At 57.9% G+C, this 22403-nt stretch overlaps 1 protein-coding gene across 1 annotated transcript in view; it reads right to left on the bottom strand.

Annotated features, from left to right (window-relative positions):
• Positions 1-121: 121 nt before the first annotated feature.
• Positions 122-22403, bottom strand: part of OSBP2 (oxysterol binding protein 2) — a 49954-nt gene continuing 27672 nt past the window's right edge. Inside the window, 12 exon segments of the mRNA XM_042023810.1 lie at positions 122-3179; positions 3634-3854; positions 4781-4965; positions 5309-5404; positions 5685-5788; positions 6491-6599; positions 6601-6612; positions 8702-8947; positions 11617-11784; positions 12122-12188; positions 13080-13197; positions 15160-15358. Coding sequence (XP_041879744.1) covers positions 3037-3179; positions 3634-3854; positions 4781-4965; positions 5309-5404; positions 5685-5788; positions 6491-6599; positions 6601-6612; positions 8702-8947; positions 11617-11784; positions 12122-12188; positions 13080-13197; positions 15160-15358 — 1668 coding nt within the window. The 3' untranslated portion in view covers positions 122-3036.

The raw sequence follows: 22403 nt of genomic DNA, 5'->3' as shown, positions 1-22403 counted from the left end.
CACCTTCCAGGACCCCTCCCCGTCCCCCACCCCTTGTCCGTGTCCCCGCTCACACCCAGAGCTCCTCCAGAACCCCCCACCTGCAGCCCCGGGGAGCCAGCGACCGCCTCAGCACCGCGGCTTTTAAAACTCCCGAATCCAAGTTTTATTTCCGTGTAGGAGAAGAGGGATCACTCACAATATATTATTGTTCAAAAAGAAAATACATTCAACAGCATTTACAGTGGAATGACATTAAAATCCTCGAGGAGGAACAGAAGGACCAGGAGATGGTGCTCTGGTTAAGTGCTGCTGAGAAGATGATCTCTGGAAGATGGAGCGATTTTTTTCCATTAGCCTAAAATCCGGGGGATTTCTGGGTTGGGGGTGCTCCTCGTGCTCCCCCGCGCTCCATGGAGCTGTGCAGGGTCTGTGATGGCGATTCCCAGACGGATGTGGCAATGGGGGCACAGCAGAGGGGACCCCTCGGGGCCCCAGAGCCCAGCAGGACCCTCGGTGCCAGCACTTTGGGAGCAACATCCCGCTCCCTGCTCTCCTCCACCCGGGAACACCCCCATCCAGCTTGGGAACAGCCTGTGCCAGAGCTTCTCCCCGCTCCAGCTCCCGGGTGACACTTGCATTAACACAGCAGAAAGGAAAGTAAGGCATCCTGAAGAGCTCCATTTCAGCCCATTTTACAGACCCCATTGGGCCTCGCGTGGGGAAAATCCCCTGGACACTTCGGTGCTGCCACAACCCCAGGCAGCGGCATCAGGGATCAGGGTGGAGCATCCTCCCTCTCCCAGGCAGGACACCTGGGGCGGGACACGGGCAGCTCTCCACAGGCTGAATCCCAGGCTGGATCATTTAAGATCAGCCTTCCCGAGCCAGGGCAAAGCTCCAGGAAGGAGTGAACACTCTGGAGCAGCTGCTGCAACACTCGGCACACTGGGAAGCAGCTTGGAGCATCCCACTCCCAGGAATCCCTAGTGCCGCTCCTCAAACCCCAAACACATCATTTCCAGATGGGAATGTCTCTGGAACACCTTTTCCATGCCACAGGAACAAGCTTTGGAGCAAAACGTTGCTTCCCTGCAATGGGAATCATTCCGTCACCATCACCTGAGCTCGGGGACGAGCCAAGGGGAATCGTACTCGTGCTGCAAAAACTCAGACAGACCCTTCTGTCTTCATCATTTTTCATCTATTGTGTACCATAGAAATTTAAGCAAAATAATTTTATATATATTTATATATATATATGTATAAATTAGAAGCAAATAAATAAGATTAAAGGGTGCACTGAGAGCAGCAGGGGCTGCCCCGCACCACGGTGACGCCGTGGGGACTGTACACTGTGGGGTCACAGGGATGGAAGTGCTGGAAGCTGATCAGGAGGAAACTGATGGATGAGGAACCTGATTGCATAAGTGTCCCGTGTGCAGCCTGGATATTCCAGTTACCGTTGCCTCAAGGTTCGTTATTGCTAATTAACTTCCACGTGGGTGTGACAGCCCCAGAGGCAGGGTCAGTGTGGTTTGATGGAGAGCCGGAGAAGGAGACAGCAAAAATGGGATGCAGCAGGGCCAGTGCAGGTCTCCAGGTGTCCCTGCTACTCCCTGGCCCAGCAGATCCCATCTTTGGGATGCTGCCACCTCCTGCTTCCCCTCGGTGCTCCGGTCCTTGCCCATCACCGACAGTGCTCGCTCCACTTCTGCTGGTGCATCCCGGGCCAGGCAGGGTGATGGCACCCAGGAGGGGAGAGGGGGACGGGAGGTTCCCTGCCCTGACAAACTGGAGCTGCTCCAGGGAGAGCCCAGGATGAGGGAGGAGAGGAATGGGAGCCAGGAGAGGGATGGGAGCTGGGAATGGGCAGTGGGGTGCAGGGACCCTCCAGACTCCCCATGCCAGGGACTGTGCCAGGCCTGTCTGGCTGAAGGGGGAAGACACTGGGCAGGGAGATGCAGGACCAAGGCTCCATCCCAGCGGCACCACGGCATCTCTCCCCTCCTCTCCCCATGGCATCAATTCCCTCCTCTCCCAGCCGGCATCAGGCACAGCTCAGCAGGGAGACACCCATGGAAAAGCCGGCATCGAGATCCAGCCCTCGTGTGCAGGGAGATGGAGCAGGGACGTGGAGTCGGGAGAGCCACTGGGATACAAACTCCTCCCTGCCTCTGCCCAGCATTCCCAGCCTCGCTGAGGCCATCTCCCCCTTTGGATGTGGTTGCAGGAAAACGAAAGCAAAACCTCACTCAAAGCACTCCCACATGATAAAGACAGGCCCAACCTTTGCCTGAACACATCCAACTGCGGGGAAGCGGCTCCAACGCTCTTGAAAAAAACGAAAACAGGGTCAAAAACCCCAAAGTCACCAGCTGAAATATCCTACTTGGTGTTACTGGGATGAGTGGGCACTGTGGAACCACCAAGAGCCTCTGGGATCAAGCGCCGCGGCCCCTGCGGACAGTTTTCCAAGCAGAGTTGTTCGTGTCTGTCTTTGAAGGAAGCCTGAACCAGGAGCAGGATTTGTGTTTTTTAAAAAAATAATTCCATGAAGTCCACACAGAAATAGGGTCCCAAAAAAAAAAAAAAAGCAAACCCCAAAGAAAACGGCAAAGAGAAGAGCTCACACAAGCACGGCATTCCCACACCCCGGGCATCTTTGGAAGCTGACGTCTCGGCCGCTGGAGCCAAGGCGCTGGAGGATATAGGCAGCAACTCCTGACAGCAATGAACATCCTCAACCCAACCCAGCTCCACGTGTCCTCGTTCCTAATTAGTCGCTGGAAAAGCCATCATTAAAAAAAAATTTAAAAAAACCCCCAAAAAACCCAAAAACCAAAACAAAACAAAACAAGAAAAAAAACAAAAAAAAACCCCCCCAAAAAAAAACAGATGCTATTTATTAGTGCGTAAAAAAATAGGTTTGGAATCCCTGTTTGGATCTCTGCATGTATTGACTCTGTGTCGGCCCGGCGGGACGCTGCTGGCGTGTCCTCGCTGTCCCTCGGGCTGTGCCGGTGTCCCAGGGGTGGCCCCAGAGCACTGGGGGGCTCAGAAGATGTCGGGGCACACGCTCCAGTCCTGCCTGTCCTTGGCCTCCCAGTAGCCGCCCTTGTAGACACAGATCAGCTCCCCGGTGACAGCGTCCACCTTGCGCTCAAACCACAGCGGGATGTACCCCTCGTAGTCCTTCCCTGGCCGGGCAGAACGGGGGTCAGGGGGGCTTCTCCACCTGCAATCCCACAGCTCCCACGGCTGCCCCAAGGGCCAGGACTGTCTCTTGGTGCTCCCAGAACTTGGGGGCTGATTTGAGCCCAGCCCTGGGGGGTGATTTGAGCCCAAGCCTGGTGTGGTCACAACGGCCAAGGGAGGACTGGCCTCCAGAGGGACAAAGTGACCGGTGGGACATGATGGCCAGGGACACGATGACCAGCAAGGCAAAGCGGCCGACAGCCCTCCCTGCCAGAGCCCACTGCCCCAAAAACCCACCCAGCCCCCACAGGTGCCCCAAACCCACCCACAAGAGCCCCCCAGAGCCGCCCTCCCCTTGCAGGGTCTGTCCTCCATGCTCATCCCGCAGCACGGGCAGCACAGTCCCTGCATCCCGAACCATCCTGAACCATCCCAACCCATCCCAGAGCACCTCACCTTCCTCCAGGGCCTCCACGGCCTCAGCCTCCCTGCGCCGGCGCACGGCTCTCTGCTTCTCCTCCAGCCTCTGCTTCTCCACGTTGGCCTCGTCCCAGCGGCCGCTCTCCATGAGCCGCTGGTCGGGGCGCAGCCGGCTGTCCGTGGGCGCCACGCGCTCCTCGGGCTCGTTCAGCGTCAGCGCCAGCTCCGAGAAGAAATACATGTTCTCGGCGTTTTCCCTGAATCCAGAGAGCCTGGTCAGGATGGGGGCTGGGGGATACCTCAGGCACAGCCCCCCAGCCCCACTGATCCACCCCTGCTGTGGCAGCCCTGGGGGGGCAGCAGGAGCGGGGCAGGGCCCGTCCCCTGTGCTGGCACTGCTGGGGCACCTCCAGTGCTGGGGCAGCTCTGGGACCCTCCTGACAAGAGAGACCCGGAGGGGCTGGAGCGTGTCCAGGGAAGGGAACGGAGCTGGGAAGGGGCTGGAGCCCCAGGAGCGGCTGAGGGAGCTGGGAAAGGGGCTCAGCCTGGAGCAAAGGAGGCTCAGGGGGGACCTTGTGGCTCTGCACAAGTCCCTGACAGGAGGGGGCAGCCGGGGGGGTCGGGCTCTGCTCGCAGGGAACAGGGACAGGAGGAGAGGGAACGGCCTCAAGTCGCACCACAGCAGTTTTAGATTGGATATTAGGGAAAATTCCTTCCTGGAAAGGGTGGGCAGGTGTTGGAACAGGCTGCTCAGGGCAGTGGTGGAGTCCCCATCCCAAGAGAAAATCCCCAAAGCAGGGACTGTCTCTTGGTGCTCCCAGGGCTCAGAGACCAATTTGAGCCCAGCCTTGCTGTGGTCACCACGGCCAAGGGAGGACTGGCCTCCAGAGGGACAAAGTGACCAGTGGGACATGATGGCCAGGGACACAATGACCAGCAAGGCAAAGCAGCCAACAGCCCTCCCTGCCAGAGCCCACTGCCTCAAAAACCCACCCAGCCCCCACAGGTGCCCCAAACCCGCCCATAAGAGTCCCCAAAACCCTCCCCTTCCAGGGACCCGTTCTCCCACCTCAGAAAAAGCCACTCTGCCCCACAAGTTCCACATGAGCCCCCCCATCTTGCAGGGCCCTCAGCAATCCCATCCCCATCCCAATCCTGTTCCATCCCACCCCAGGGAACTCACGGCAGCGGGTACTTCCTCCACAGGACCTTTGGGGACAGTGTCTGGTAGACAGTTTTCTGCTTGCCCTCGGTGCTGGTGCTGCCGTGGCTGCTGTGGATGATCTTGGAGCACTCCATCTTCTCATCCCACGTGCCAGACATGACGTAGTGGGCTTTGCCATCGGCGTCGCTCACCACCCCCGTCACCTGGCAGGGGGACACGGCTCTGGTGGCATTTGGGAATGCCCAGAGGGACAGCTTCCCCTCCAGGTACCCAGCTGGATGTGGTGCTGTATCTCCTGGGACATCCCTGGCCTTGCAGCAGGGTGTCCAACCCACCAAACCCCTCCCAGGTCTCAGACCTGCAGCTCCGGCACATCAGAGCCAAACCATGGGACACGGAGGTGCCACCCAGCCCTCCCTGCTGACCCACGTTGGAGGTGCCTGAGCAGTCCCTGGGCCCCGTGCTGGGGCTCATCCCAGCGGAACTGGGAGCCTGGAAGAGCCAGGTTTGACCCCTGAAGGAGCAGGGTCATCGCTGGATACTCACCTTGCGGGGGACATCCCTGGAGAAGTAGCTGTAGGGGGTAAATTTCAGCTGGCATTTATCTTTGGACTTATGGTTAACAATCTCTATTTCACCAGACTGGATAAAAGACACAGAACCACAGCAGGGAGAGACAGAGGAGGCGTTAGTTGGAGTGCAGGCACAAACCACCACCGGGCACAGCAGCACCAGTGGCTGTCCCCCACAGCAGCCACCCCCAGCACCTGCTGGCCTCGGGAGGAGCCATGAGGAGCTCCAGGAAGCAGCTCCCATCCCTGCCAGGGAAGCACAGCCTCCCATCATGGCAGCAGCGTGTGCCCTAGGAGGGCAATGCTCCTCCAGCCCCCCAGAGCCAGGCAGGACCTGTCCCCTCACCCACCTGGTCGATCCAGAGCTTGCCCACGATGATGTTGTGCACAGTGGAGGTGACTTTCCTCCACACATAGTGATTCCCACTGGAGTGGAACTCCAGGTGGATGGCGCCTGTGGAGAGAGGAATGATCTGAGCTCAGCAGGGGCAGATGTGCCCCAGAGCCCACCACCAGCACTGTGCTCATCCTCAGGGCCAGCCCTCTCCCTGAATCCCCCAACCAGGTCTGGCTCTGGATTCATCCCTCCCTTAGTCTGCTCCAGGAAGGGAGGTACAAATCCTGCCAGGTCCTCTGCCCTCCGCCAAAAACACTCATTTTAAAAGCAGGACAGAAATGTGCTTCCTGGTTGATTCAAGCACTCTGGGAATGCTGCTCAGCCCAGGGACAGGCAGAAGGAAAATAAAATGCTGAAAGGAGACAGTTTATTGCACTTGGCTGGCAGGGAGAGGCTTAAAACAGGCAGCAAGTTACTTTAAACACCATGGAAGGGGAAATCAATTCCTGGGCAAGCAGGGTATTTCCAAAGGAAAGGAGCCTCCCTTTGCAGCTGGCATCATTTCCACTTCCAGGGCAGACGTGTTACCATTGGATCACTGGATCAGGAGCACAAATCTGGGCTCCTTAAATTGCCTGGGGTGGAATTCACTGAGCCCCAGGTGAGCCCAAGGAATTCCCAGAGTCCCAGGGGAGCCCAGGGGATTCTCTGAGCCCCAGGTGACCGCAAGCAATTCCTAAAGCCCAAGGACCCAGTTTCTTTAACTCTTGGGTTTTGCATGAGCAGTGCAAGGCAATAACCCCAGAACCCACCACCTACCCAGTGGCATGATGGAGAGGTATTTGCCCCTGAACTTGCTGGAGATGGTGATGTCCTGCCACAACGTCCACCCTCGCCTGGAGTACACGTGGTGGGCAGCTGCCGGGGGGGTGGTGGCTCACCTGGGGACAGGAAACACAGCCCGTGAGGACACCGGAGAGCCCCGCTGAGTGCTCGGAGAGGTGACAACTCCACACCAGCTCGGCACTAAGGATGCTCCAGGCCCTGGACACCACATCAGCTTTGGCATTAAGGATGCTCCTGGCCACCACAACCTCGGAGGGACCCAACATGCGGTGCCCTGGTAGCAAGGGGAGACACGCTGGGATCCTGCCAGGATTTGCTAAGGCTCATTCCAAAGCATGATCCATAAAACCTCCACTTGAGCAACCATCGCTGTGAGATCCTGCTGCTCCGTGATCTCGGGACACAGCCCTGCTTTCCTGAGATCCTGGCTGAGAAACATGGACATGCTGGCACCCCAGTAATCCCAGTGGAACAGCACCTGGGAAACCCCAGAGGACACAGGCCCACAAGTTGTCCAAAACATACAGCAAGAGTTTGGCTTTTCCCTCACCCACACCCCGGGCTGGAAAAGCGGCCACAGCATCCTAAACCCAGAGAGTGACTTGTTAGAGGATGGTGCTCACATCGCCCTGCCCTGGAAAAGCTGCCCAAAACAAAGGTGGGAGCAGGAATATCCCAGGCAGAGGGATCTGCCCTCAGGCAGAGGGATGTGCCCTCAGGCAGGGTCTCAGCTGCTGGCACAGCACCGACCCTGGGCCCCGCAGCGCAGCCGGAGCTCCGGGATGATTTCCCTGCTGTAAATACAGGCTGAGTGCCCCGGGCTCTGGATTACACACACGGGCAGGGCCAAGGCCTCGCCATTAAATCCCAGTCAGCAGCAGCAGGAAATCCTATTTGGATAACTGGATTTCAGGCACTGGATTATCACTGCTTGGCTGGGCGCGTTGGTGGGCTGGGAAGCACAGGCAGCATCCACGGAAAATTCAGAGCAGCGGGAAAGGCGTCTGGAATTGGTCAGAAATACCAAATTTCGGTGCAAAGAGAGGAAAACTGGGACCAACCGGAGAAAGTAATTCCAGGCAGGTTATTTATTTGGGAGGGAACAAGGATGGAGGAAGGAGTGTGGTGAAGAGGGGGGTGAAAGAGTGAGAACAGGGATGACAAAGTTTGGGAATGATGCAGTTGGGGTGTCCAGCAGTACTGGACAGGCAGGATTGGGAATAATGTGGTCTGAGGTATCCAGAGGTACCCAACAGGCAGCCCTGGGCTTGGCACCACAGCTGGGATGGGGCTGATAAATCCACCCAGGAGTTCCAAGTGCAGCTCAGGAGGGTCAGGGTGGCTGCTGGCTAAGGGATGGATCCTGGCAAGGAATCATCCACTTCCAATGGCCCAGGCTAAACCAGGTGACAGACCAGGAACTGCTGCCAGGCAAGGGGAGGTGAAGGTGTGACACTGCTGAGGTGGGTGAACCTGAGCTCTGTGACAGCCACAGGGCTGGGGTGGCTGAGGGATGAGGCCACCTCTGAGCCTGTTCCTGGGAGCAGAGCAGGCAGAGGGCTGCACCAGGGCTCAGGTTGTGGCTGCCATTGTCCCGCCTCACTCCAGATGGTCCAGGCTGGGATGGACCATGTGGGGACGTGCAGAGCTGGGTGACATCGGGCACACAGCTCTGGGGAGTGTGGAGGGACAGCAGAGCCAGGAATTCTGGGGATTATCTACTGCAGGACCTTCCTTGTGTCACAAGCACAGGGTCACACTGCCAGGAGACCCCACACAGCCTGTTCCCCATCACTGCCTGGAGCAGCACGGCCAGGAGAGGTGGGATGGGATGGGATGGGATGGGATGGGAGGTGACGGGAGGTGCTGTCCTGCCTCAAGCCAGTGCTCCGCAGGTGTCCGACAAGTTTGGGCACCCCCTGCCAGGGAGGGCTTTGCCCACACCTGGGTGTCCTGCGAGGAGCTGGTGGCAGAGCCTGGCACTGCTGCAGCAACGGCTCCAAACCTGGGGATGAAGGGCCAAGCTCGTCGAGTCCAACCTGTGACCCATCCCCACCTTGTCCTCAGCCCAGAGCACTGAGTGCCACGTCCAGTCCTTCCTTGGACACCTCCAATGCCGGGAGAAGAGCCCAAGGAAGGCTCAGGGAGATGCTGGCTCTCCTCCCACGGAGCCGCAGCCCTCACCTGCTCACAGAGGGATCGGAATCCCAGCTCCTCCAGGCGATCCAGCTCGAAGGTCTCCCCCAGGAGGGGGTTGAATGGCTTTGCAGTGCGGTGGACAGTGGTGGAGTAGGAGGACACGGAGAAGGCGGCCACAAAGCACATCTGCTCCGTGGAGCTCTCGCACTTCACCGCCTTGTCCAGCAGCTCGTGGTACTCCAGGTCCTCCGTGAGCCGCTGCAGCATGGACAGGGGCTCGTTGAAGTTCACCTGGAGGGGAACGAGGCAGGGTTAGGAAAGCAGCAGAGATCCCCAAAAGGCACCAGCAAGGCCCAAGGATGGAACATGCGCTCTGCTCCCTGATCTGTGCCAGCCAGCACCAAGGGCTGGGGTGTGGGGGAGCCTGGTTATCAATCAGGGATCACCCCAGGTTATCACCCTGACCCCAAAATGAGCCTCAACAATGAGATCAGCTCCCTGCTGCCTCTCAGCCAGCAGCCCACTGGCCACAGGACAGAGATGTGCTGCTCCCCAGCCTGCCCTCATCGCCTCCTGGGAAAGCCATCCCTGTGCCACACTGACCCAGCTGCCCAGAAAACCTGGAAAAGCCCCATTTTGGGGTCTCCCTGCTCCTGGGACTCCAGTCCCACGACAGCACCCTTATTTTTCGCTCTGAAAATACTGTAATTAAAAAATAATTGAAAGTAAGGCAGAGCCTGGAAATGTCTTCTGCCTTTTTAGTTTCAGCTCAAAACAAAGAAATATATATTAAGAGGAGCAGATGGCTGAAGGATGGGAGAACCACTTCTGTAAGCCAAGTTAAATACTTCATAGTAGAAAAAACAAACTCCAGATTCCAGGATTTCGATTTTTTTTTAGATTCTCCACTCATGGATTTAGCCTGTAAGTGGCAGGGATCTTACAGCATCACAGAAAGAGAAAGCTGGGGACAAAGAGCAGCATGAAAGGGCAAATCACTTGGGATAATTCTTGGGAGAGATGCAGAGAACAAAACCAGCAGCTGCATCCCCAGCACTGCTCAGGCAACAGGGAGCAAAACCCTTCCATGGGGGAAGAAGATGAATCGACCTAAATTCCAAATTCCTACAACCACTTTCCTCCTTTTCAGTGCTACAGGTTTGTTCCTTCAGAGGAACACTAAGGAGCTGTGCATCACATCCCTGGGAAGGGGATGGACCTCAGAAGACCTCAGAGAAATCTCAGAAATGCTCTTAATTCATCAGGAATCTCCCCCAAAGAATTCCCACGTGCAGCTGAGCTTGTGGGGTGGATCCTGGTGCATCTCTGGCAGGACCTTCCTTCTCATTCCATAGGGACTGTGGGATCCTTCAGGATTTCATAGAATCCCAGAACGGTTTGGGTTGGAGGGACCTTAAATCCCATCCAGTGCCACCCCCTGCCATGAGCAGGGACACCTTCCACTGTCCCAGGCTGCTCCAAGCCCCAATGTCCAACCTGGCCTTGGACACTGCCAGGGATCCAGGGGCAGCCACAGCTGCTCTGGGCACCCTGTGCCAGGGCCTCACCCTGTTCCCTCACAGGGAACAATATTTTCTTATATTTAATCTAAACCTCCTCTCTTCCACACTGCCCTCAGGTTTGGACTCAAGCAGCTCCCAGGATGATTTGATTGATAGAAAAAGTATGGATTTCACATCCTGAGCTTATTCCTGTGCCCATCACGCCCTGATGTGCTGCTGCTGCAGAATTGGATGGTGCTGGGCTGTGCATCCCGGCTGGAAACAGCACAAGGAAGAGACAGCTCATCACTCTCAGCCAGAGCTCTGAGCTCTCACTCTGGCTCTGTCTGAAGAGACAAAACACAACCAATCCAGCATCCCAGCCTCTGGAATGTGCTCCTTCCCCTTTATCCAGCCAAGGATGGACCACAAATAAGGCTCTGTGCAGCCCATGTGAGGGGCTGTTCCACACAGCTCCCCCAGCAAACCCCTTCTGGCCACCACAGGGAGCCTTTGCCCCCAGGGCTGAACCAGCAGCACCCTAAATCCTTGCCCCAGCACCTCCTTCACCAAAAAGCTGCTCTCTGTAAGGAAAATGAGGATCTCGGAGTCCCTGGGGTGGAACCCAGCCCTGGCTGGTGCAGGTGGGGCTGAGCCCTGAGTGTCCAGCCCCTGGGGAAAACAACAGCAGCAAAGGATTTCTTCATAAATCCTCAGGGATTCACGGTGTCCTGCTAACTCCATGCCTCTGCAACAGCTGGATTTGCAGAGGACACTCAGGCAATGTCCCCTCTGTTCCAGCTGGCCCTGGAGCAAGGATGTGCTGGAGCCAGTCCAGAGGAGGCCACGGAGGTGCTCCGAGGGCTGGAGCCAGGCTGGGAGAGCTGGAGGTGCTCACCTGGAGAGGAGAAGGCTCCAGGGAAACCTTGGAGCCCCTTGCAGGGCCTAAAGGGGCTCCAGGAGAGCTGGAGAGGGACTGGGGACAAGGCATGGAGGGGCAGGACACAGGGAATGGCTTCCCAGTGCCAGAGGGCAGGGCTGGATGGGATATTGGGAAGGAATTGTTCCCTGGGAGGGTGGGCAGGCCCTGGCACAGGGTGCCCAGAGCAGCTGTGGCTGCCCCTGGATCCCTGGCAGTGTCCAAGGCCAGGTTGGACACTGGGGCTTGGAGCAGCCTGGGACAGTGGGAGGTGTCCCTGCCCATGGCAGGGGTGGCACTGGATGGGTTTTAAAGTCCCTTCCCACCCAGGCCATTCCACAATTTCAGGGTAAGCACGAGGGCTCTGCCAGCACAGAATCCAGTCCCTGGTGACAATCTCCTGTCCCTGCTCGGGGCTGCTGTGCCACCACAGCACCAGCAGGACCATGCAGAGCTGTACCCCAAACCCTGTGCACAGACAAGAGCTGCCCAAACCCACCCCCTGTGCCAGCCCTGGTGCCAGGGACGCTGGGACTCACGGGCATGGGGATCTTGGAGAGCTCTTTGCCAATGCAGTTCTTCATGATGCTCCAGAGGTTAAGGCTGTAGTTGGGTTTGTCGGGAATGCGACTCCGTCTCCTTTTCCTCGGCAGGAGATCTTTGCCCGTGGACTCATTGTAGCTGCTTTGATTTGAGCTCTCAAAGACCTGTGGAAGCAACAGAAGGACCTCAGGTTTAAGCTGGACCCAACCACACCCAGCAGCTCCCAGGAACAGCAGCCACAGCTCAGGAGACGCCTGAGGAGCATCGCTGGAAGCCTGTTCTCCAGGGAAATGAGGTACAATTGCCCCCCAATACCTTCCTGCTTCCCTCAGGAGAATGTTTAGGATGCTGATGACTGCTGACATCTGTCCCCCACCCGTGACTCACAGAGGAACCACGACAGAGCACCTGGACCCAGCTGGAGGGTCCCTTCACAACATCCCCTCTGCCCTGGTTCCACCCCACCAGGACCATCCCTCCCGCTCTGCCCGGCCAACTCACGCTGTCCTCCAGGTTCCAGTCCTCGGGGTGGCCCTCGCTGGCCCCGCTCAGGTTGCTGCCCGAGCGCCTGTGGGAAGGAAACAGAGGCTGGTGAGCACAGGAAAGGGCAGAGCAGGGACAGAACAGCCAGGGCTGGGGCAGCATCACCAGAGCAGCTCCCTGCACCACCCCAGGAGGCTGTCGGGAAAGGAAAGGGGTGACAGAGGCTGGGCACAGGTGTTAGGAGGGGATTCTAAGGATGCTCAGGAGGGGACAGGATGCTCAGCCCCAGCCCTGGGGGCACAGAGATTCTGCTTTTGTCACCAAGCCCAGTGATGTGACCATGGGTCAGACCACAGGTTCCTCCAGCCCAGATGTCCACGGAGGAGTAAGAGCAGGTGACAGCAGACAAAGGGCAGGGCTGGATGGGATATTGGGAAGGAATTGTTCCCTGGGAGGGTGGGCAGGCCCTGGCACAGGGTGCCCAGAGCAGCTGTGGCTGCCCCTGGATCCCTGGCAGTGTCCAAGGCCAGGTTGGACACTGGGGCTTGGAGCAGCCTGGGACAGTGGGAGGTGTCCCTGCCCATGGCAGGGGATGGAATGAGAGGAGCTTTAAGGCCCCTTCCAAGCCCAAACCATTCCATGGTTCTGTGAAGGCAAGGTGCTCCCTGCCTCTGCCCAACACCCCGAGGGATTTCCCTCCAAGTCCCTGCTCCCATCAGCTGAGGGGGCAGAGGACTCAGCTCTCCCACAGCACGGGCTGACACCTGCCCTTCCTCACCTGCTCCACTACAACTGGGGCTATCCTCAGCCTTGCTCCAGGAATGCAGGAGCAGCCGCACACAGGATGGACGCCTGGACAGAGGCTGGGAAAGTTTTGGGGGACGTGCCCACAGAGTGACCTCATGGGAGAGGCTGCTGCAGGAAAACCGGCTCTTCCCAGCCCTTCCCACATTCCCAGGCAGGCCGGGGGTGGTACCTGTGGTGCTTGGGGTCCGCGGTTACAGTGATAAAAGCTGGTGCATCCTCCATGGCATCGAAGTACTCCGTCTCCTCATCTTCATCACTGGCCTCTCCTTTGGCAGACTGCACACTCCCTGCTGGCACAGAGGCACAGAAACGCCCCGTGCTGCCGGTCACCTCCAGAGCCCACCGCGCAGGATCTGTCCCCACAGCCCCCACTGTGTCCCCGTCACAGCCTGACCCCTCCTCTCCACCCACCCCACACCCCGAGGATGCTGTACCGATTTCCAGCTCCTAAAAGTGCCCTGCTCCCCAAGCCAGGCACACCAGGCCACCCTGCCACGCTCGGGAGCACCCCCGAAAATGCCCCGAGGCTGCCTGAGGGTGACACGGGCTCGTCACTCCCGCGCCCCACCCGCGTCTGGTGTGGCTCCACTCCCGCACCGCCCCGTCCGCCGGGAAATCCGGTTTGGATTAAAGCAGGAAAACAAAAAGTCACGTGCTTCAGGTGATGCTCGGAGAGGTTTCCCAGCCCCGCGTTTGCAAACATTGCTCTGCTGCGGGGGAAGGATCGATGGCTGCCGAACAGGCGCTGACCGAGCAGTCCCGGTGCAGCTTCCCTGCTCCCCCCACCTCATCCTGGACAATCCCATTCCCTGCCTCATTCCCACACTCTCCACCACCTCAGGCGGATGGATTGTGCCTGTCCCCGCAGCCATTTCCACCCTGCCCTCCCCAGCTGCACCTCAGAATTGTTTAGGCTGGAAAAGCCCTCTGAGAACATCAAGTCCGTCCATTCCCCCAGCACTGCTCAGGCCACCACTGACCCGTGTCCCCAAGCACCACATCCACACGGCTGCTAAAGCCGTCCAGGGATGGGGACGGGGCTGGACAACCCTTTCCATGATGAAATATTCCCCAATATCCCAACTAAACCTCCTTTGAGGCGATAGAGGAACGAGGGCAGTGCCTGGCACCACCATCACCCCCCCTCCAGCAGCCACTGCTCTCTCCCTCGGGTCTTTATTTCCTTTAAAGTGAGACCCAGCACTATGAGCAGTTTTTGCGGCTGTAACTAATGCTTCCCTGGGGGAAGGACATTTGGCAGGAATCTGCAAAGCTGTTAGATCGTATTGCAAACGAGCCCCGGCTGTTCCACTGCCACCCCCCCACGCAGCCAACTCAGCAGCGCCAGGGGACCCTGAGCCTTTTCCCAGTGCCGTGGCTGCCCTCCAGCACCCGGAGATGTGCCCGCCAGTAAGGGTTAAAGCTCCCAAAATAGCCTGGAATAGCAGGGGCGAGCTGGGGACACAGCCCTCTCTCGCATCTGTATCTTGGGGACATCCAAGTCCCTGAGCAAGGACAATTAGGAATAATTATGGTGTAATGGGATCCATTTAAAAAAATACCATGGGGATATAGGGCATTGCCTTGGGCATCCTTCCCATGGCTGGCAGCTCGCTGGGAACAGCCAGGCAGAATGGCCTGGTCCATCCCAGAGGTCCCTGAGCAGCCCTGTGACATCCCAGGAGTCCCTGAGCAGCTCTGTCCCATCCTGGGGGTCCCCGAGTTGAATGCCCTGGTCCATCCTGAAGTTCTTCAGCAGCTCCATCCCATCCTGGGGACCCCCAAGCAGCCCTGTCCCATCCCAAGGGTCCCCGAGCAGCTCCATCCCATCCTGGGGGTCCCTGAGTGGAACACCCTGATCCATCCTGGAGGTCCCATCCCAAGGGTCCCCAAGCAGCCCCATCCCATCCTGGGTGTCCCCAAGCCACCCTCTCCCATCCTGGTCCCAGAACAGCCCTGTCCCATTCCGGGGATCCCCAAGCAGCCCTGTCCCATCCTGGGTGTCCCCAAGCCACCCTGTCCCATCCTGATCCTGGAGCAGCCCTGTCCCATCCTGGGGATCCCTGAGCAGCCCTGTCCCATCCTGATCCCCAAGCCACCCTGTCCCATCCTGATCCTGGAGCAGCCCTGTCCCCATCCAGGGGATCCCAGAACAGCCCTGTCCCATCCCAGGGATCCCAGAGCAGCCCTATCCCATCCTGAGGATCCCGGAACAGCCCTGTCCCATCCCAGGAATCCCTGGCACTCACCCTTGGCGGTGCTGGAGATGCTGGCGGTGCCCGAGGCCAGGCCGGGCGCCCCGCGGCAGGCGCGCTCCAAGCTGTTGTGCTGCTTGGCTAACTGCTCGATGGTCTCCTCCAGCCGGATCCGCTGCTCCCGCTCATGCTGCAGCAGCCGCTGCCATTTCCGGCTGTGGCTCTCGGCTAAGTCCAGGAAATCGCGGCAGGCCTGTGGCAGGAAGGGACAGCTCAGCTGGGAGGTGTCGTGGTGCACGGCGATCCCGGGGCTGGTTCCTCAACACCTCCCTCCTGCTCCTCTCCCAGGAGCGTGGTTTTACCAGCTCCTGGAGCTTTGCTCAGTCCCCACACCCACAGCCCAGCTCCGGCCCTGCAAAGCTGAACCACCCCCAAGGACGTGGCTGCAACACGGACAACTGTCCATGGCAGCCTGGCCTGCCAGAGCCTGCCCACAGCCTGTCCCTGTCCCCATCCCTGATCCCGCTGTGGTCCTCAGGAGCCCAGGCTGGGCGCTCACAGCCCTCAGCCAAGCCCTGGCTCAAGCAGCACCTCCATCCCCAAATCCAGCAAATAAGGAGAAGGTGGATGGGACAGTGGTCCCCATGGTGACAGACACGGAGAGGAGAGGGGAGAGGGGAGGAGAGGGGAGGAGAGGGGAGGAGAGGAGAGGAGAGGAGAGGAGAGGAGAGGATCACAGAATCATGGAATGGTTTGGGGTGGAAGGGACCTAAAGATCATCCAGTTTCAATCCCTTGCCATGGGCATGGACACCTTCCAGGGACACTATCCCAGGGTGCTCCAAGCCCTGTCCAACCTGGCCTTGGACACTTCAGGGATGGGCAACCATAGCTTCTCTGAGCTACTCAAGCCAGGAGCCAGCGATCACCGTGCTCCAAGAAGGCAGAGAGGGAGGATGCCCCGCTCCTCCCCGGAGCTGCACAGCCCAGGACAAGCACAGGCCCCTGCAACACATCCACCATGGCCAGAACCCCCCATTGCCTCCCCAATGAGCCGAGGGGGCCCCCCAGCCGTGGGGACCCCACGGGTGCGCTGGGCACAGGGAAGGAGGGCTCAGGGATGCTCCAAGTGAAGCCTTGCAGTACACACAGCATCCCCATCTGGGCCACCGGGCAGGGGACAGCTGGGACACCACAACCCACGCTGGCAGGAGAACCCCTTGGCACTAAACCCTCCCCCAAAGCCCCCCAGGACTGGCATCACCCAGCCCCAGCTGCACCGCATTCCCGGCGGGAGATTTCCGGGAGCAGGACATCCGCCCAGGGCCGGTGTCCCACACTGCCTCATCCCAGACAATGGTCTCACAGGACAGCCTGGCCCTCACAGCTCTATTTTTAGGTTATTTTCCATCTTGGATGAAACCCTGAGTTCCCGTGGCCTCGCTGCTTCCTTTGCCATCAGCGCCACGTGCAGCAGAGCACAGAGGCAGAGCTGCTCCTCCCAGCCCAAATCTCTGCAAGATGCGACACACTGAACTTCTTATGTTTCAAAGTAGGAAAATAGGATTTTTATGGAAATTCTCCAGGAGCTGCCAACGGGCAACACGAAGAGAAATTAACTGTGCTTATGCAGCTCCTTGTCATACCAAGGAATTCCAATGGATAAAGGCTGGCTGAAAAACTCAAACCTATTCCAAAGTACTACAACCAGAGTCTGGATATCTGACAGACTTCCAACATTCCCAGAACTTGCTTGTTTTCCATATTTCCAGCTATTTGGGTTCCACAGATCATCTATCCAGCTCTTGGCAGGTTACTCAGCATTTGGGCTGCAGGTGGCACCTGAGGATCGAGGTAACTCCTGGTCAAGTAGCAGGTTCAGGGTTTCAGCTTCCATGACTTGCTCTGATTTTACCAGGATTTGTCCAAGAAAAGCTCTAATTAATCAGTTCTTCATCAAACCTTTCCTTTGGATAGGAGCAGGATTTGAGACTCATTCAGGGAAAGTTTTTCCTTTAAGGTTTTGCTTCACATACACTTGGAACGTGGAAGGACCAGACCCTACGTGTGCCCCCTCTATCCCCCCTTTGCTGCTTTTCCAACTGAAGGCAGGGAGAGCCGAGCCCTGTCCCGCCAAATTCCTGGCTGTGCTCCCATCCTACATGAGATCAAAACCGGGATCAGTTTTGGGACCCTCCTGACAAGAGAGACCTGGAGGGGCTGGAGCGTGTCCAGGGAAGGGAACGGAGCTGGGAAGGGGCTGGAGCCCCAGGAGCGGCTGAGGGAGCTGGGAAAGGGGCTCAGCCTGGAGCAAAGGAGGCTCAGGGGGGCCCTTGTGGCTCTGCACAAGTCCCTGACAGGAGGGGGCAGCCGGGGGGGTCGGGCTCTGCTCGCAGGGAACAGGGACAGGAGGAGAGGGAACGGCCTCAGGCTGGGCTGGGGAGGGGCAGGGTGGATGTTGGGAACATTTCTTCGTGGAAAGGACTTTCCAGCTCTGGCACAGCTGCCCAGGGAGGTGGTGGATCCCCATCCCTGGAGGGGTTTAACAGCCCCGTGGATGTGGCACTGGGGGACAGGGGTCAGTGGTGGCCCGGGCAGCACAGGGTAATAGTTGGACTCGATGCTCTCAGAGGGCCAGACCAGACCCCACATTCTCAGGGCCGTGTTTTCACCTCCTCCTCTGGAAACAACTCAGCTTCTCCCCACCCCAAAATCCTTCTGGGAGCCACCCATGACCCAAAGCCCACGAGGACCCTGCCCTGGCCCTTCCAGGGACACCGCCCTGGGCCAGCTGCTGGCTCTGTGTGTCCCACGGACGCACTGGGCTAAGAGGATGAAACCAGGGCAAGTAATGGGATATGGCCCTGACCTTCCCATCCCAGCCAAGCTCATTATCTGCTCCAAAGGCCCAGCTCCACAGGCAGCATGCACAGGAATGCCCAGTTTGGCAGCGAGGGCGGGAAGTGCCAGCTGCTCCCAGCTCAGGGGCTGAGTGCTTTAAAACGAGATCACCTGTAATTATCCTACTGCAATTAACCAGGGGCTGGAAGGTGGAACAGGGAATTAGGGGGAAAGGAGGTAATTACAGAGGAGCCACGGGGAGGCAAGGCTGGGAGCTGGGAGGAGAAATTGCTCCAGCAGCTGATGGGAGTCAACATCCTAATAAAACCAGCAGGTAACACCTCAGAATGTCCCATCCCAAAGCTTCACAGAGGATTCTATGCTGCATCCCAAAGGGAAATCTGCACCAACAGGCTTCATTTACAGCCAGATAAAAAATATCCAAGTGATGGAGAATGGCTGTCAGCATTGCAGAGCGTGGGGAGGCTTTGGGGAGATGAGCAGGATGGTCCTCACGAGGCCACAGATCCCACCATGGGCTGTGGAGCTTCCATGGAGCAGGTCAGGACAATGCACGGTCTAGGCTGCATCCCACAATGGTGTCCATGTGGATTTAGGAGCTGGCTGGGATCCATGCAGGGATTATTCCTTATTTTAAAGGCTGTAGGGCTCCTCTCTGCTGCCTCTTCCTCCGTAATTCAGACAATGGCTTGATCCAAACCCGGATCAAAGGATCTGGATCAACCCAAACAAGGATGATGTTTGCTCCTTGGGAGAGAAGCGATGCCAAGGGTGGAGAGAGGAGAATATCCTGCAAGAGGGATCTGCCAAGCTCAATTTCCAGTGGCAGCCAAGCAAATTAAAGTGATTAATTTGGGTTTACACTCCCTACAGTCAGACAGTGCCATTCCTCAGGGATGCTCCATGGAGGAGGGAGCAGCACCAAACAGGGATCAGGGGATATTTTTTCACAGTCTCTGTCAACTGAGCTCAGTCCTGAGCCAAAACTCATCCCTGTGCGGAACAAGGGCTGCAGGACACTGGGGTGAGGATCTCAGACACAAATATCCCAGCTCATCACTCATTCCCGGCATTAATCCCCTGCTTTGGTGTTCCCAAGGTACAAACAATCCCAGCCACTGAGCAGGAGCAACACCTCAAAATCCAGCTTAGAAAATCCTCGTGGAGAGGTGGCTAAATTTAGTTCCAGCTGAACTTGCTCGGGGGTGTAAGCAAGACTCTGCCACAAATCCACGTGAGGCTGGCACAGGGACACAGGACAGCGGGAAGAGGCTCCTTGAGGAACGCACTCGAAGGAGAGCACAGAGCCCAGGCTGAAGGATGAAAGTGCAGGCCAAGTGAATCCTGAGTGAGCTGTAGGGCTGACGTGTCGAGGCCATGAAGGTGCAGCCTCGGGAGGCACCACCCTCCTCAAAGCTCTCCCAGGATCCCCCTCTGGAGAGCGGAGAAGAGGAATCGGCAGAGGATGCTGTGCCCATCCCCACGTGCTTCTCATCCCATCAGGAGCCTGGGTTTATCCTTCACAGCATCCAAAGTGCAGCCTCCCACTCACAGAGGGACAGCAGATGACAGAACATGACCTGGATTTTGCCCCAGGGCCAGAGCTGCATCAAATCCCAAAGTCCCGAAGGCTGTTCTGCCTCAGCACCATCCCGGCACAGACGGGGTTGGAGAGCAGCAGCCAGGCTGACAGGGCATCAGTGACCAGAGAGAAGAGCAAGTTCCATCCATGTGCAGTCCCAGATCCCAGGGAACCCCAGTGTTACCTGCAACCACGTGGCAGGAGGGACAGAGGTGGTTTCTCCTCCTCTCCGCGGCTGGAAAAAGTTGTGGCAGGTCCTAATCCAGCGCTGGCCAATGGAACTGTAAATCCCAGCCAAGACAAGGAGCCACAGCCAAGGTGGCCAAAAGAAATGGAAAAATACCACCGAGGCTCCTGCAAATTCCCGTGGAGGAAGAGGCAAAGCGCCATCGAGATCCTCCTGGGGAGCAGGAGGTGAGACTTGGTGCCATCAGCTCTGTGCTCCCTCCGGTGCCCAGCAGCCGCTTCGCCAAGGGCACATTGAGCACCTTTCACACATTTGTCACGGCAAATATCCCGATTTCACAGCTTGTTGCTGGCTAATGGGAACGTCGTTAGCAGCCCCGGGATTATTCATGCAGCAGAAAACGATCACCCGAGGTCGACCACGTCCTGCCAAGGTGGTGGTGTCACACACCCTCGGGGATCTGTGCTTCCTCAGTGGAGCAAACAGTCAAAATCCGATGGAAGGAACAAAGAGATGAGGTTAATTAGCTTGAAAGGGTAAATGATCACAGCAAGGCCTGCCAGACTTCATAGAATCACTGAATGGTTTGGCTGGAAGGGACCTTAAAGCTCATTTTGTCTCATCCCCCCTACCATGGGCAGGGACACCTCCCACTGTCCCAGGCTGCTCCAAGCCCCAATGTCCAGCCTGGCCTTGGACACTGCCAGGGATCCAGGGGCAGCCACAGCTGCTCTGGGCACCCTGTGCCAGGGCCTGCCCACCCTCCCAGGGAACAATTTCTGCCTGGGGTCACCACAGGGTGACAACCTCTGGGGCAGCCCCAGCACAGCTGAGCATTCCCAGTCTCCAGCACAACGCCAATGGATGCCGAGGGAATGCACTCACTCCTGCAATCCCACCTGCACCAGCATCCCGGAGGATCAGCCCCGCAAATCCAACCTCTGGGCAGGAAGAATCCAGCAGGGAAGTGCCTGCTGTCGTGGGACCAACACCTCCCGCTCCTCAAAGCACAGGACAAGGACCACTTCATGGCCCACGAGCGACACGAGAGGAGGCAACTGCCAGATGCGCTCAATCATCTCCTCTTCTTGGGTGAATGACAGAGCAGGAGCCGTCAGGGACAGAGCTCTGCCGTTCCGAGTGCCTGGGAGATAAGTGCTCCCTTCCTTCCTGGAGTCATCAAAAGCCTGGGACACAGCTGGCTGCTGCTTGCTGCAAAACAGCCCCTGGAGGGAAGGGCGACTGCGGAGCTTCTGTTTGGCTCTGAACACAGCGAGGCACAGCACAAAACCAGAGAATCACAGCACCACGGGCTGGGTGGGAAGGGACCTTGGAGCTCATCCCGTTCCACCCCCTCCAAGGGCAGGGACACCTTCTATTAGGTTGCTCTGAGCCCTGTCCAGCCTTGAGCACTTCCAGGGATGGGGCTGAAGCCGTTTGGGTTCAGAGCAGTGAGACAGAGTCACAATCTGCCACTGCACCCAGAGAGGGTTAATTTGTCCCTCCTCCCCCCAGAAACACTCTGAGCAGCAAGCAAAGGGGAAACACAAGGACAGAGCCAACCTGAATCCCAAATCATCCCACACACAGTCAGATGGCAACGAGACATGGTCTGGAGTGTGGTCATCTGCTCAACAGCGATGGCACCCACAGCCGTGCTGGGGCCCGAGGCCAGGCTGCTGCTCAGCACCACATCAACACAGCCTGCTTAAATAACAGCAAATCTGTCCCAAATCCTTGCAGTGACCCCCAGCCAGCAGCCCAGCTGTCTGAAGCAGGATGCAGGAACACCAGGAACTGCTCCTCCCTGGGGCAGGGCTGGTGGGGAGAGCTGGGCTGAGCCTCAGCATGTCGTGACACCCTGAGAAACCAAGGTGACATTTAATAAACCCTGTGAGTTCAACACAAAATCATCCCACTCCCTCTGCATCCAGGGAAAACAGGTGCTACAAAAATGCACAGACATGGAAAAGATCCCAAGTGCTCCAACAGGAAGTCGGAAGACACTGGAGCAGGCTCCAGCCCACCCCTTGGTGCCACTGTCAGCAACTCAGCCAGACCCCCAGTGCTTGAACAAGGTGCTCCCAAAATCCCTGACGGTCCCATTCCATGTGGCACTTTATGAGCTTGCTTTTCTCTGGGGACCATGGATTCCCTGGGAGTCAGAGATGTCCATGATGGAGATGCCCAAGACAGAGAAGTCCAAGATGGAGAAGTCCAGGATGGGTATGTCCAAAACAGAGACATCCACACTGTGCTGGGGTCAGATCTTGCCTCCTGGTTGTATCTCTGGGAATTTTTCCACCCTATCTTGTTATTTTGGGCCATCTGCTTAAAAGCATGGACACACCGGTGTTCCAACCAGACCCATCCTGCCCAAGGGTTCCTCAGAGCCGAGCTCATCCCACAGCTCATCCCAAAGCTGCAGGGCCAGCACAGCATCCAGACCCCGCCTGCAGCGCCGCTGCCAGCGCCGTGGAATCCACCCCATGCAATGAAGAGGGGATTAGTGGGAAACAGTGGCAAATCCACCGGGCTGGCTGTGCTAAGAGGCTCTAATCCCAACCCCACGCAGCCTCCATGGACGAGGAATCAGGGACTGATCCGGAATCAGCGGCACTTGGCAGGAGAGGAGGACGTGTTCAGTGTGGTTCTGGGAACAGGAATG

The sequence above is a fragment of the Corvus kubaryi genome, unplaced genomic scaffold (assembly GCF_017639235.1).
Source record: "Corvus kubaryi isolate FWS band 111438036 unplaced genomic scaffold, C.kubaryi_AGA036_p1.0 127, whole genome shotgun sequence".
Classification (NCBI taxonomy): domain Eukaryota; kingdom Metazoa; phylum Chordata; class Aves; order Passeriformes; family Corvidae; genus Corvus; species Corvus kubaryi.
The sequence above is the reverse complement of the archived record's forward strand: the minus strand, read 5'-3'. Positions and strand labels throughout refer to the sequence as shown.